At 38.3% G+C, this 14,203-nt stretch overlaps 1 protein-coding gene across 2 annotated transcripts in view; it reads right to left on the reverse strand.

The window, feature by feature from the left end:
* Positions 1–2,156: 2,156 nt before the first annotated feature.
* Positions 2,157–14,203, reverse strand: part of NPL (N-acetylneuraminate pyruvate lyase) — a 35,357-nt gene continuing 23,310 nt past the window's right edge. For both annotated transcript variants that reach the window (XM_037825207.1, XM_037825206.1), the window contains 5 exons: positions 13,789–13,937; positions 13,609–13,655; positions 10,163–10,247; positions 6,214–6,253; positions 2,157–3,284 (listed from right to left, as the gene is read on the reverse strand). In XM_037825207.1, the coding sequence (XP_037681135.1) occupies positions 3,100–3,284; positions 6,214–6,253; positions 10,163–10,247; positions 13,609–13,655; positions 13,789–13,937 (506 nt within the window). In that variant the 3' untranslated portion in view covers positions 2,157–3,099. The remainder of the gene's footprint in view (positions 3,285–6,213; positions 6,254–10,162; positions 10,248–13,608; positions 13,656–13,788; positions 13,938–14,203) is intronic.

A 14,203-nucleotide genomic window follows, 5' to 3' on the forward strand; every position in this document is an offset into this window, starting at 1 on the left:
TATTACCCACAGCTGAGTGGGGCACATTCCAAGCAAATCTAACCAGCACCAAAAACGTCTGTCCAACAAGACCACAAAGATAATGGCATTTGGGGGACACAATACATTCAAACCGGCACAGAGTCTTTTCCCGAGGTTGGATACTTGAACAAAATGGAAGTTCTGTTAGTAAGAAAGGGGAGATGGATGCACAATGGGCAGGAAAAATATGTTACAGAAGTGAAATTCCAAATCTGTTTCCTTTTGGTAAATCCAGAAAAATCATTCCATATAAAATAAAATCTTTTAATGGAATTTAGTTGATTACATTCCAAATCTCTTGTAGGAAATTGTGTGTAGGCCCCATTCATTCAGTCATTCATTCATTCCAAAAACCTCTGAAACCCTATAGGCTCTGTGTGAGGACTCAGATAAGTAAGGGTGGTCCTTGCCCTCAGAAAGCTCTCAGTCTAGTAGGAAGGTTAAGAAGGTAATTCTAAAACATTGCAATAAACACAAAGGTGGTCATATCCGCTTAGAGATGGGACTCAAAGACAACAGTGAATTCATAATATTCCAAACCTTTAGTCATGAAAAAAGGTATTAAAAGACAAAGGATATTAAAGATAAAAGATATTAGTAGCCTATTGCTATATGATAATCATTTGTTTCTAGGAGCTGGATACTAAAAACCAAAGCTGAACTTTGCCCTGTTCATTTTTTTTTTTTTTTTGAATCATTGTATTTCTCTTTCATTCACAAGATCTCATTAACCATCTTAAAAGTCTTCCAAGCAATGATTTCACAAGAGCAAATAAAGAAAAACACAGTTCTTTGCTTGGTGGATCCTCAAGAAATTTATTTCCATTGAAAAATTAATTTGGCTTTAGTACCATTAAGTAAGGGTATAACATTCTCAGGATCAAAGACTAACAAGAATCTCACTTTCTACTTTAAGAAAGTTAACAGCTACAAAGAAATAAAACTTCAGTGAGAGTAGAGTATAAACCACTGTGATTCAATTTCTAATTCAGAATCTTTACAACTGAAGGAGAGGGAAATGTGAGAAAACAGCACATGTCATTCCTGGACAAAAAGAGAGGGTAAGGGAGATATAAAAACAGTAACTCTAAAATAGCTGACCAATTAAAGAGAGAATTAGTACAGATATTTGGAGTTCACTGAAAATTTCAAATTCATATTTTGAAAAAATTTTCTCTTCAATTTGAAGGGATAAAAAATAAAGAGCAAAACTTAAATGACTATCAAATACTTTTCCTCTGTCAGTGAGCAAAGCAATTACTAAGAAAAGGAATGAAAACAAAATGCTTAGGCAGTTAATAGACTAGTTAGGTTTAAAATCAATAGGGGTTGACTGTGAGTACGTTTTGCTACTTAGAAAGCAAACACCAGAGTTTGTTAAAAAGTAGTTTAGATAGCTAGTGATATGTTGCAGAGAAAGGAAAGAATAAAAGCATATCAGGAAAGCTAAAAGGAGATCTTTGAGTCCTCCCAAAACCTTCTATCACTGAAGAAAAGTGACTGCATGAGGTAAGCTCACTGCCCTCTCCACTACATGGGACATGACTTTCAGGGGTGTAAATCTCCCTGGCAATGTGGGACGTGACTCCTGGGAATGAGCCTGGAGTTGGCACTGTAGGATTGAGAAAGCCTTTTGGACCAAAAGGGGGAAGAGAAATGAAACAAAATGAAGTTTCAGTGGCTAAGAGACTTCAATTAGAGTTTAGAGGTCATTCTGGAGGTAAGTCTCATGCATTATATAGATATCCCTTTTTAGTTATTAGTGTATTGGAATAGCTAGAAGGAAATATCTGAAACTGTTGAACTGCAATCCAATATCCTTTATTCTTGAAGATAATTGTGTAACTATATAGCTTATATGGTGTGACTGTGAGATTGTGAAAACTGTGTGACTCATACTCCCTTTATCCAGTGTACAGACATATGAGTAGAAAAATGGGGACAAAAAGTAAATTAATAATGGGGGGGGTGGTGAGGTATGGGGTGCTTGGGTGTTCTTTTTTACTTTTATTTTTATTCTTATTTTTATTATTTGGAGTAATGACTATGTTCAAAAATTGATTGTGGTGATGAATGCACAACCATATGATGATACTGTGAACAACTGTTTTACACTTTGGATGATTGTACGGTATGCAAAAATATTTCAATAAACTTGCATTAAAAAAAAAAAGTGACTGCATGAAAGTGTAACAGGGAAAAAGTAGTAGCCCCCAGGCTCACCATGGAAAGGAAGCCTCTGCTGCCAGTAATTTAGGACTTTGTGTGGGAGACACTTCTCATTGAGGGAAGGGGAAGCTTATGGAAGGAGAACAAGAGTAAGGGCCCTTTGGTTATTTGAAACTTTGAGCTTTGAGAAGTTCTCTATATAGCGAGAAGTGGAGACTGATTTCATCTTTGGGGAAGGCTTTACCTTTGTTATGAGAAAATCATCCCAATGGACCCTCTTGTTATGTAGAACTGAAGCAAGACCTCATGTGAGCCAGTGATTTGGGGGAAAACAGCGATATCACCATTAATCTGAAGGCAAAAAATCTGGAGTTAGATTAAGCAGCCAAGTGTGCTGGTGTATAAGTAGTTGTGAACTGTTGAGTCACGTTGTAATTTGGCATGGAAGTTAATGTGCTACCTAAAAAGCAACAGATCAGAGTTGTTTTAGATTCCAAAGGATATTTATTAAGATGAAAGTACATTATTCAGCTTTAAAGTTAGAAAACTTTAAAAAAGGATTTTGAAACAGAAATTGAGATAATGTGAGCTCCCAAAGGTAGACACAATTAATCAATTACAATTTTCCTCTTGATTCCATTTCATCGATGTAAATAGGAATTTCTTCAGAAAAATTTTGTGAAATGTTGAATAACTTAGGACTCATGACTTTTAGAGTTTTCACCCCACTGCACAATATAACTTAGTTTAGGCTCAGAGTAGTTGGTTAATAAATATTTGATGAAACGATGTAGGACGTCATTTGCTAGGGGAGAATTCAGTTCAAGCATATCTAAAAAGTCCCTGAGAAATGCATTATTCAAGGAGGATTAGATCTCAGTGTTTACATAGTGATTTGATAGAGAGGCCCTAGTTACAGGCTTCCAAGTTTCCATCTTTTAAACCACTGTGAGAAAGAAAATCCAGGCTCTTCAGTTTAGCTTCAGCATTATCAGTGAACTCCCTGGAGGCTTTCTGCAGCGGAAGCCGGGGTGGGCCCATTGGAATTCCAGAGACCAGAGTCATAATGGCTTTGGTCTGCGATACTCCAAAACCTAGACAGGAAAAATAAATGCAGAAATGTGACTGGCACTGTGCACTGCCACACAAACATGTCCAAGAAGAGACTGTGTGCTTATAGTGACCACTATGGTAGGTTAAGGTGAATTAAGATGGAAATATTTCTGGCTGATATAGCAGACTAAGCAGACATAGGAAATCCTTTTTCCTGCTTCAAACATGTAGAAATTCTGGAAAATTTAACTGACAAACTGCAAAACCAAAAAATTAAGACTCAAAACCTACTACAAAAGCAAGGAGGGGGAACCACAGAGGTCATGCAAAGTCAGAGTGGTAAGAACTGAAGAAAATGGCCCATGAGGGTAATTTGAATCAGGTAGATACTGTTGTTGATTGGTTGATGTAGAATTTCATTTGATAAGACAGATTTTGTTCAAGATCATCTAAAAATTTACTAAGATATGCACTGTTCAAGTTGGTTTATGACTCAGTGCTGGTGCTATAAAGCTGATGCATAAACGCAAGATGAAATCTTTGGTCTATGCAAGGTGGGGAGTTGGAATTAAGCTCTCTGTGTAAAACAGAGAGCCAGTCTTCCATGAAAAGCAGTAGGAAACCAAATCAAACGAAACAACAGCAACAAAAAAGCCCAGCCCACTGGCTTGGGGATGGGAATGCAAGGAAGCGTGATTTCTGCTAGAGCTGGGGGTGGAAAAGATAATATGAAAGATATCTCAAGCCTGTGCCACATGTGAATGCTGGACCCAAATTTGCACTATGCACTTAGTATAGGAACCAGATTAAAAACTCAACCTAAAAACTGGTTTAGAATTGGTGAAACTAGCAAAGGCAAATGTAAAATCAATTGATAGGGGCACCTCACAACCTAAGGCACAATGGATTTCACAGAAAACAACAGTCTCTGAAGATGAGCTAAAAATTACAAAGCACCCGAGAAAAAAGAAGCAGCATAAGAGTCAGCAAATGCACAAATGACAAAATTCAATCTTCAGATCAGATGACAGAAAATTCTGAAAGAGACTTCTCAGAGGTAAAAGAAAGAATAGAAGCCACAGACTAAGAAAAGAGCATGTGAACAAAGAACGGGTATTTTTGAAAAAGGATCAAAAAGAAGTAGTGGAAATGAAACACATATAGTCAGTGAAATTAAATAGTAGAAAACATAGCTGAAAAAATAACAGACAATTTTGAAGGTATATGTAAGGAAATAGCCCAGAATGCAGCACAGAGAGAATGATATGTTAAGTATAAAAAAGTTTAAGGTACAAATTTGAGAAGTTCCAACATATGTCTAATAGGCTTTCAGAATGAGAGTCTTGACTGAAGGCAGTAAAGATAGTATTCACAGATAATAGCAAATAATTTTTCAGAACTGAAGGCAAAGCCTTCAAATTAAAGAAGCAGAGGGAAAAAAAAGCAGATATACTGTTAATATGTAAAGAACGTAAATAATAATTATCCATCACAATCCCTAACCCCTATCCCCTAATTTTTAAAATAGCTGTGATTTTGGTTTTTTAGCTGGTTATTGTATTTGGTTTCAAAGTATAAAAAGTAACTTGCTTATGCTAAGTTAACTTAGTTACCCTAACAACTGAACACTGGGAAGAGAAATACTAACATCATCAAAATATATAGAACATTGAGGAATGCAAAATGTGCACTTGCAGGCTTATTATGAACAGGTGGACTAGGGAATTGCCTTCATGGTAAGACTTAATTTATTATGTCTCTCTTAACTAAACCATGAAACTCCAAACCCCAAGCTCTGAAATGAGCTTTTTCAAGATATGTTCTTTTAGGTCATAAAATCTATCTCTTTTAAAAATGCAAATTCTCTGGCAAAAATCCTTTCAGCTAACAGCTTGGAGCAATGTTTTGCAAAAGTATTTTAGTGCCACTGCTGGCATGCAAGATGAGCTTACATGGGACTCACAAGTTCTTTTTTAACAGTATAGTTCCTTTTTAAATATAATAGTTCAATATTTATTTTAATGTGCATTAGGAACATATTGCTGTTACACCAAATCCTCAATTTTGTGAAAAATATTGCTTTAGGACAAGGGAATAATATTAAATAATTATTGTTACTAGTAGCACCCAACTATAACAAAAATCATGAAAGAGGTAATACAAATGGGAAACACTGTCTGTGAAGCATTAAGAAAGCCAGCTGGGAACATGGTGGGAATGTGGAACACAATGGGTTCTTGGGGTGAGGAAGGACTTGCCAGGATGAGGCAGAGAGACTCTGAAAGGGAGATGGGAGGCCTGCCAAGGACAAACTTAAAACTTTTCCTGGCATTGACCCCGGTTTTCAGGAAGGACCAATCTCTTGCAGAAATAGGGTGAACTGTTGCATTTGTCATTTATCATGGAGTAAGATTTACGAGACTCCGGAGAGGTTTCTTTAATCAAAGTCTCTGTATTTCCCCCAAGTTTTACTTTGTCATATTATCCAAACCACTACCCATTTAAGCTTACTTGTGTTAATAAGCTCTTTTTAAATTGTAAAGACCCTTGGGAGGGCTGTCAGTCATTCACAATTTAGTAAGCTCTGTATTCAGATTATCCTCCTCTAAGCACTTAGGCTGAAATCAGCCACAGAGCAGTAGAATTTTAATGAGCAGAGGCATATAAAGGGAGAGAGTGCTGAAAGTTTAGGAGAGAAGGAATAAAAATTAGTGTGTATGTGTGTGTATGGGGGGTGGGTACTAAAATGGAGAGGAGAGTTTTGTAGGAGGGTTCCAGAGGTTTTCCAACCAGGTTTATTTACTTCATCAGTTTGTAGGGTTTATTCTGAAGGTCAGTATGGGAAATAAAACTGCAACAGAGCAATGAAAAGTGTTCATGTTAAATTCCTCAGAGAAAGTAATGGTATCCTATTTCATTTATACTCTCCAGAAGTAGACAAGCAGGAAATTACCTAGATGTGGCACTTACCTAGTTTTACTACAAAGTTGATAAATCTCTGGATACAAAACTAGAGAAGAAAAAAAAATCTGTAGTAAATATTAATTTAAAGAACTTATTGGTCAAATTACAGAAACCCCAAACTAAAAAGTCTGTACAACTTAGTTTCCTGAAGGTCTGTCAGAGTGAAAAAACAGCTAAGTGAGGATGGTTGAGCCCTGTTTAGGATAAGGTGGGATCTTTTCATACATCCAGCCTTTATCCATCTAGTTTATGTAGGTAAACTTATCAGCTAGTACAGTGGTTTTCAAATTGGGGTACACAGATATCTGGGGTACTTTCCAAGATACCCAAGAGGACTTTGCAAGGGGGCACTTGACCAAGGCTAAGATTTATGGGAATCAATTTCTAGAACAACTTCCGTAAGTACTGTTTTCTAAAACTGATCAGCATAAGAGTTTGTATGTAATGGAGGTGCAGCCTATTTTGTATTTCTCCTTTCACAGTCCTTCTCGTACTTTTGAAAAAATAAAGACAAACCTCCCACATCGCTGCCTTGGGATATCAATAAAGGAGCAAATCAAAATATGGCTATTGGCAATGATAGAGAGAGAACAGAGTTATTCCTCTAATGAATGGGTAACAAGTCCTCTTGAAAATCAGAGAGTTCTCTATTTGCTTTCAACCTTGCTACTCATCAGGTGGTCACCTGAAAATCATTAAATGATCAAGCATTCTGTGATTTGGGGCATATGATACAGAAAGCATTCGAAGAATTGAGTGATACTGCTATAAAATAACTTCTTCCATTCTTATCTTTTCATATTAATAAACAGGGTTTCTCAGCACTTATTTTACTAAAAACAAAAACACAGGAAGAGTATTAATGTTGAATCTCATCATAGCATTCAGTAATATTCATCCATGAAGTCATGAACTAATTGGTTAAAAAGTCCCATTGATCTCATTAAGAGTACATTTTCAATAACGGTTTACTTTTATGTTGAAAAAATTTTATAAAATGTATAATGTATTTGTTACTTTCATATATTGTATATACCAATAACAAAAATTCAGTGCAGAATAAAATGTTACTAGCCATAGCCTTACAAACATATCTGTATATACCACCCCCCCCAACCATAGCACATTACATCTATTATTTTGTAATTTGTTGCTTTTTTTCCCTTAATATATCAGGGAGATCTTTCCAGATCAGGGCATATAAAGCTACCTCATTCTTTTAAAGGGCTGTATAGAATTCTACTGTATACCTTGAACATAATCTATCTAACCATGTCCCTTTGAATAGATATGGTTTCCATCTTTAGCTATTATAAACAATGCAGCAAGGAGTATCTTTGTACATGTGTCATTTCTCCATGTAAATAAAATAGATGGCATTTAAGTCCTTGAGAATGAATAAGATAAATTTTGCTCTAACTTTTTACTTTTCTGCTTCTTCATAGGCAGGCTTTATTGAAATTGTGCACCAAGTTCACCATTGATAGATGAATAAATGAGTAAATGAGACCCTCTCATACTTGTCTTTTGCAAGAAGCAGCAAAGGATGTGGTAAACTAAATTCTCTTCCAATGTTGCCTTGAATGGGATGGTTTATTTGAGCGGGACTAAAGGTGAAAATGATAGCAAGTGGACAAGTCAATAAGAGAAACCATTGAGTGAAGTGTCAATGTCACAGCTGTTCACAGTGTACTCTATGCTGACTTCCCTGTCATTCAGCTCAAAACAAACTGGAATTTTTCAGAAATATCTTGTTTTTAGGACACTAAGGAAAAAGAAAATAACCATGGGTATACAGATAAGGCAGAGTCTGCACAATTCAGAATTTTTACCCTGTTTTAAACTAAAGTCTAGCCAACGTTTAATTTAATTGCCATAGTTTCCTAAGTCCACACCCCATTCCGGCTCTTGCCTCCATCTGATCTGGGGCTGAACAAAGGTGAATAGTAGATAAGTTATTTAAATTTTAAGGAGGGAGTGGATTTAGGCTGGCTCAATTTTCAGGCCTGAAGAGTGATCAATAATTAATCACTTCTGGCTACTGTTCCTTCATTTTCTCTCTGGGTTGGTACTCCAGGTCACACCCAGGATGCTTTGCAGTATTGCTTGTAATCCTGGTGATTTCCCTAATGGCCTCTGCTATTCAAAAAGATCCCCATCTGAATTTTATTGGGACTGTCTTAATTTGCCAGGGCTGATATGACAAATACCACACATTGCTTGGCTTGAACACTAGGAATTTATTGGCTCACAGTTTTGGAGGTTTGAAGACTAAACTCAAGGTCTTGGCAGGCCATGCTTTCTCCTGGAGTCTGTAGCATTCTGGTGCTGGCTTCCCGCAATCCTTGGGGTTCCTTGGCTTGCATCTCTGCTGGCTGTCACATGGTGATCTGCCTCATTCTTTGGCTTCTTCTGACTTCTGGCTTCTACTTCTATGTCCGATTTCCTTTGCTTATAAGGACTTCAGCCATACTGAATTAAGGCCTGCCCTTATTCATTTTGGCTACACCTTAACAGATGACATCTTCAAAGGTCCTGTTTACAAATCCTACAGGAACACTTATTAAGACTTGAACCTGTCTTTTGTGGGGTTTATGATTCAATCCCCACGAGGGGACCAACCACCTGCACTGATATTGCTGACATTCCCTTCCAGTCCCACTTACTTTCTTGGGACATGCCTTTCAACTATTTTACCAACCTGAAAATCCCTGTTTCTTGGTCCCCAAAAGCTTTCTCTTGTACATGCCCTACTTCTTTTTGCCTCATTCCATTCACTAAAAGTACATATACCACCCAGTTGATGCAACTGGTTCTACCCTTCCATGACGCTCTTCTCTCCCCAGACAGCTGTGTTATCCTCCATGTAACAAGTTATGGCAGGCCAAGTCGGCTGGGGTCTTCCCTGTGACATATCAGCTCCTGCTGCTTTTCTCTTCCTGCTTCAAAGCCAGTATCTCTTATTGGTCACCCATTAGGCTCTTGTTTCCTGCCTGGTGGGGGTTTTCAGTTCTCAGCACAATTCTAGGGAGAAGACTGAATTGCCCTGATTTTAGATTAAGCCTTCCCTGTTTTAGGAAACTGGCCTCACACCTTCCTCACATTCTCTGATGACTCATGTTTGCAGTCTTCAGGGGGATGGAGTGTGGTCATTTTCCAAGAAATCTATCACTTATTTTATGGCCACACAAATACTTTCAATGTGCAGCAATAAGATGATCCCTTCTTAGAAGAACAGAGGGGAGTCCTCCCTATATCAGACCTGTCCATATTAGACATGTAAGGAATAAATACAATGGGGTCAGGTTTGGTTTGTGTGGTATTTTTGAAGCTGTATGTCCACTAGAAAAACATGTTCTTAAATTTAATCCATTCCTGTGGGGTGAATCCATTGTAAGTAGGATAATTTGATGAGGGTACAGTTAAGAAGTTGTGGCCCACCTCAATCAGGATGGGTCTCAATCCTATTCCTGGAATCCTTTATAAGTGGTGTGAAATTCAGACACACAGAGAGAAAGCCACAGGAAGCAAGAGGCTGGATATCAACAGAACCCAGAAGAGAAGGGAGAGACCAGGATATACCACATGTGCCTTGCTGTGTGACAGAGGAACCAAGGGTCTCCAACAGCCAGCCCCAGAAGGCCAGAGTGCTCTGGGAGAAAGCATGCCCTTGATCACACCTTGATTTGGACTTTCTTTTAGCCTAAAAACCGTGAGCAAAAAAATCCCCATTGTTTAAGCCAACCCATTGTATGGTATTTGCTTGAGCAGCCTAGGATACTAAAATAGTTTGAAATAAGAAAAAGAAACAGAAGAAAATAAAGAAAATTAGAGAGGCAGCTAGGCAATTTTAATGAAGGCAGGTGGTATGAATGCTGATGAGAGAAAAGAAATAAGAATTCTCAAGCAGGGATGAAAAACGCTATACTTTATGTGAGGGGAAGAAAAAGTTTACCTGATAGTTGAGGGCCAAAGAAAAGTCTTTTTGTTCAAAAGCCTCCAACATCTGGTTTGTCGTTTTTCCCAGGTAGTTATAGGTACTGGAAAGAAAACAACAAATACTGCAGGTTCAATAACTCAACTGGAAAGATCTAGGTCTTCAAACCCTTTTGCTGTTCAAAAGGAAAAAGATATACCCAGGCCTCCTAGGAGTCTATTTTTAGGCCCTAACCTAAGTCAGGGCCAGGATGTCTTCAGTTCTGAGCTTTTCAGAAGTTCAAAGCAGTGCTGCAGTGGCACAGAACATGAAAGGGGACAAAAAATAGGAAGAAAAATGGAAAATGAACAAAAAGAGAAAAAAAGTGAAAGATGATGGTGTACTTGGTAGGGCATGATGGAGGCCAACGCTTGCCCCAGGGCACACCCAGAGGGTCAGTGCTAGCTAAGAATTGTGGATAATGTAGTATCTGAGGGAGTCCTAAAAGCCTTATGCTGTGAAATTGGGTGAATGGGACACCACAGTCAAAGGAGCAATTCCTGAGAAATTACCAAAATTCACTGCCAATTTGCATATTACTTAGAGAATATTATTATCCATAATACTATTAATAATGATGATTATAACAAAATGAGGGACAATTTATTAAGTGCCTACTGTATTCCAGATCTGTGACATAAATCATGCCTAATCCTCTCAAAGTCCTTTAAGGAAGGTCTGGTTTCCATTTTACTGTGAAGAAACTATGGCTTCAAAGAAGGACTGCAGGAAGCAAAGGCTTCCTGATGCTTCATGCTGCTTTCTATTAATTCAATAAAAATGAAGGTGAGACATCCCAGAGTAATTTGGGCAAATAATAAAAAATATATTTACAGCCTCCCCCTCCCCAGCCCCGAGGATCTGGGGGAAGGTGTGGATGTGTTGGACATCCTCACCTGGACTGGTGTTGATGTTGTCACAAACATTGGGACTGGCGGTTTGATGTGCTGAGCCCTCGAGCATGGGACTTGCCCTTATGAAGCTCATTACCACAAAGGAGAGTCTAAACTTGCATGTAATGGTGCCTAAGAGTCTCCCCCTGAGTACCTCTTTGTTGCTCAGATATGGCCCTCTCTCTCTCTAACTGAGCCATCTTGACAGGTGAACTCGCTGCCCTCCCCGCTACATGCCACCCGACTCCCAGGGGTGTAAATATCCCTGGCAATGCAGAATATGACTCCCGGGGATGAATGTGGACCTGGCATCGTGGGACTGAGAGTATCTTCTTGACCAAAAGGGGGATGCAAAATGAGACGAAATAGCTTCAGTGGCTGAGAGATTTCAAATGGAGTCGAGAGGTCACTCTGGTGGTCATTCTTATACACTATATAGATAACACCTCTTAGGTTTTAATGTATTGGAATAGCTAGAAGTAAATACCTGAAACTACCAAACTCCAACCCAGCAGTCTGGACTCCTGAAGACAATTATATAATAATGTAGATTACAAGGGGTGACAGTGTGCTTGTGAAGACCTTGTGGATCACACCCCCTTTATCTAGTGTGTGGATGAGTAGAAAAATGGGGATAAAAACTAAAGGACAAATGGGGTGGGATGGGGGGATGATTTGGATGTTCTTTTTTCACTTTTATTTTTTATTCTTGTTCTGGTTCTTTCTGATGTAAGGAAAATGTTCAGAGATAGATTGTGGTGATGAACGCATAACTATGTTATCATACTGTGGACAGTGGATTGTATACCATGGATGATTGTATGGTGTGTGAATGTATTTCAATAAAACTGAATTTAATAAAAAAAAAAAAAAGAAGGTGAGAATAGTTATTTGATCTGATAAAATGTTTTTGGAGGGTTTTAAAAAATCTCTAATTCTACCAATAAGGACAAATGTCTTACACAAATCACTGAATTCTTAGAGAAATCAGCAAGGTAGAAAGTTTTAGAAATTCATAATAAAGATGCTCCCCCAATTTCCTTAAAGGAGAAACAGAAGCACAGAGAGGTTGAGTGGCTGCACACATGGTAAGTCAGTATCAGAAAATATATTCATCTTGATGCACCAAGAACAGAATGTTTTTGGTCTTTATATATGCAGATAGACCCTGGAGTCAACAGCAAGGGAATGTGAAGTTATTGTCTGGTAAAAAAAAAAAAAAAGGGGGAGAAAAAAATAAAATATAATAATTGAGAAAAGCCACTTGTAAAGAAAAAACATCTCTAAGGTACAATATATACATGGATGTCTAAGGAGTTTCAAAATACTAAAATTTGAATCCCAGTTGTCTTAGGTGTATCGTCAGTTAGAGGAGTGTGATTATAATGATGAAAAGCTGAAGTCTAACCAAATGTATTTTGCTTAGTCTGAGAAAGAGTATGTCAGCAGAATTAAAATGGTAAGTATGGAGACAATAAAAAAAAGGGAGTCAAAAAACTAAGAATTTCCAAGGCAAAAAAGATTCTATGGTTAGGAGATACAGACAGGTTTTCTCGATAGATGTATCTCTAGTGATGATAGATGTAGAAAGCCATCCTGGTTTGGGAACAAGCCATTAAGATTATTAACTCAAGATCTCAGTATCAAAGCTGGGCTCACCAAGATACATTATGAATATTACTTTGCTTCCCCTGCACATTTCCTACAGGGAGGAAATGCACTTCCAGTTAATGCAAACAGTTCAACTAAGCTGCTTGTGGTCATATTTCTAATGAATCAGGTTAACAGGTGCAGTGAACAGGCCACTCAATTTGCTTGCCATCTCTAAGCCTTCTACCGAGTAGGCGCCTTGTCACGTGATTCTGCTTTCCTCATTGCAGCTGATTGGACTGTGGGTGTACACTTGACTAACTAGTGCCATCTAGTGATATCCCGAGTTGCCATGTCAGGGCAGCCGTGATTAACCATGTGCACACAGAAGCAAAGAAAACCCATCTGGAGAAAGAAAAAGAGTAGGGAAATGAAAAGATGCACAGATAGATGTGTAGGCGAGTCTCCAGAAGACCACAGATGGTCTGCTTTGGCTGTTGAAAGAATTGTAGTTGCTGGTTCTCATCACTCTGAGGCCTGGCTATAGTTTTTCCTCTTGAGTTTTATATAATTTCCTAGTATTTTTTTTTTAAATAACTTTCTTTCATATGAGCTAGTTTGAAGTGTTTCTGTTACATGTAACCAAATAATTTCTGACAGAGACAGAGTGATCACCAGGGCCAACAGAGCTAAGGGCCAGATCCCACTAGGTTACAACTTCTGTTCACGCTCTCAACTTGTGCTCATGCGTCTCACCTCTAACAGAGGCTTCTAACTAACAAATTGCTTAATCCTACTTAATTCCCTTTCACTGAAGGAATGTGGAAAAGTAACATCTATTAGAAAGGGTGCACATGCAGGAAGTATAACTACTCAAGCGATGACTACTTTTATAGAGGGACTTCACACTGATAACCATTGGGAAAAATGAATCACACTTACCTGCCAACTGCTCCAGTGGCTCCCATCACCAGCGCACTCAACAGTTGCTAATCAGAAATAGACAAAGAATGTTCACTTTTATGCAAGGAGAGAAAGGATAAAGATGCCACTAAATAAACAGCTACATAAATTGTTTTGGAGGGAAACTAACCTGCTAAAGTTTGCCAGGATGTGACTTACCTCATCCACCCCAAAAAGGAAAGCAAATTGTTTTTGGCGATTCTGATCAATACATTGCCCAAAGTCTAAGAGATCTGTGTCACTGAATTTCAGCCCTTGGAAGGTGGGGATCTCATCCTGAATTCCATCCAACAACTCCTCAGCACGAACTGCTCAAAGCAACAAATGCCTCGTTAATCTGCACACCTCCAGAAAACGTCAAATAGCACCGCACACAGCCCACACATCCCCGCTGAGCCGCCAAGGGTTGTTCTTAGTTGTAACTGACTGTGGATTGGGCATCATCACTTGCCCCTGCCTAGTAGCTCCTCTGTACTCGTCACTCTATAGTCCTAAGCTTTCCATTCCTTGAAGACAATAGATGGATAGTCATAAAGCCCATTTACTTTTTCTTTTAAGAATGTTAAAAATGAAT

This window comes from Choloepus didactylus, chromosome 2 (assembly GCF_015220235.1).
Source record: "Choloepus didactylus isolate mChoDid1 chromosome 2, mChoDid1.pri, whole genome shotgun sequence".
NCBI classification, from domain to species: Eukaryota; Metazoa; Chordata; class Mammalia; order Pilosa; family Megalonychidae; genus Choloepus; species Choloepus didactylus.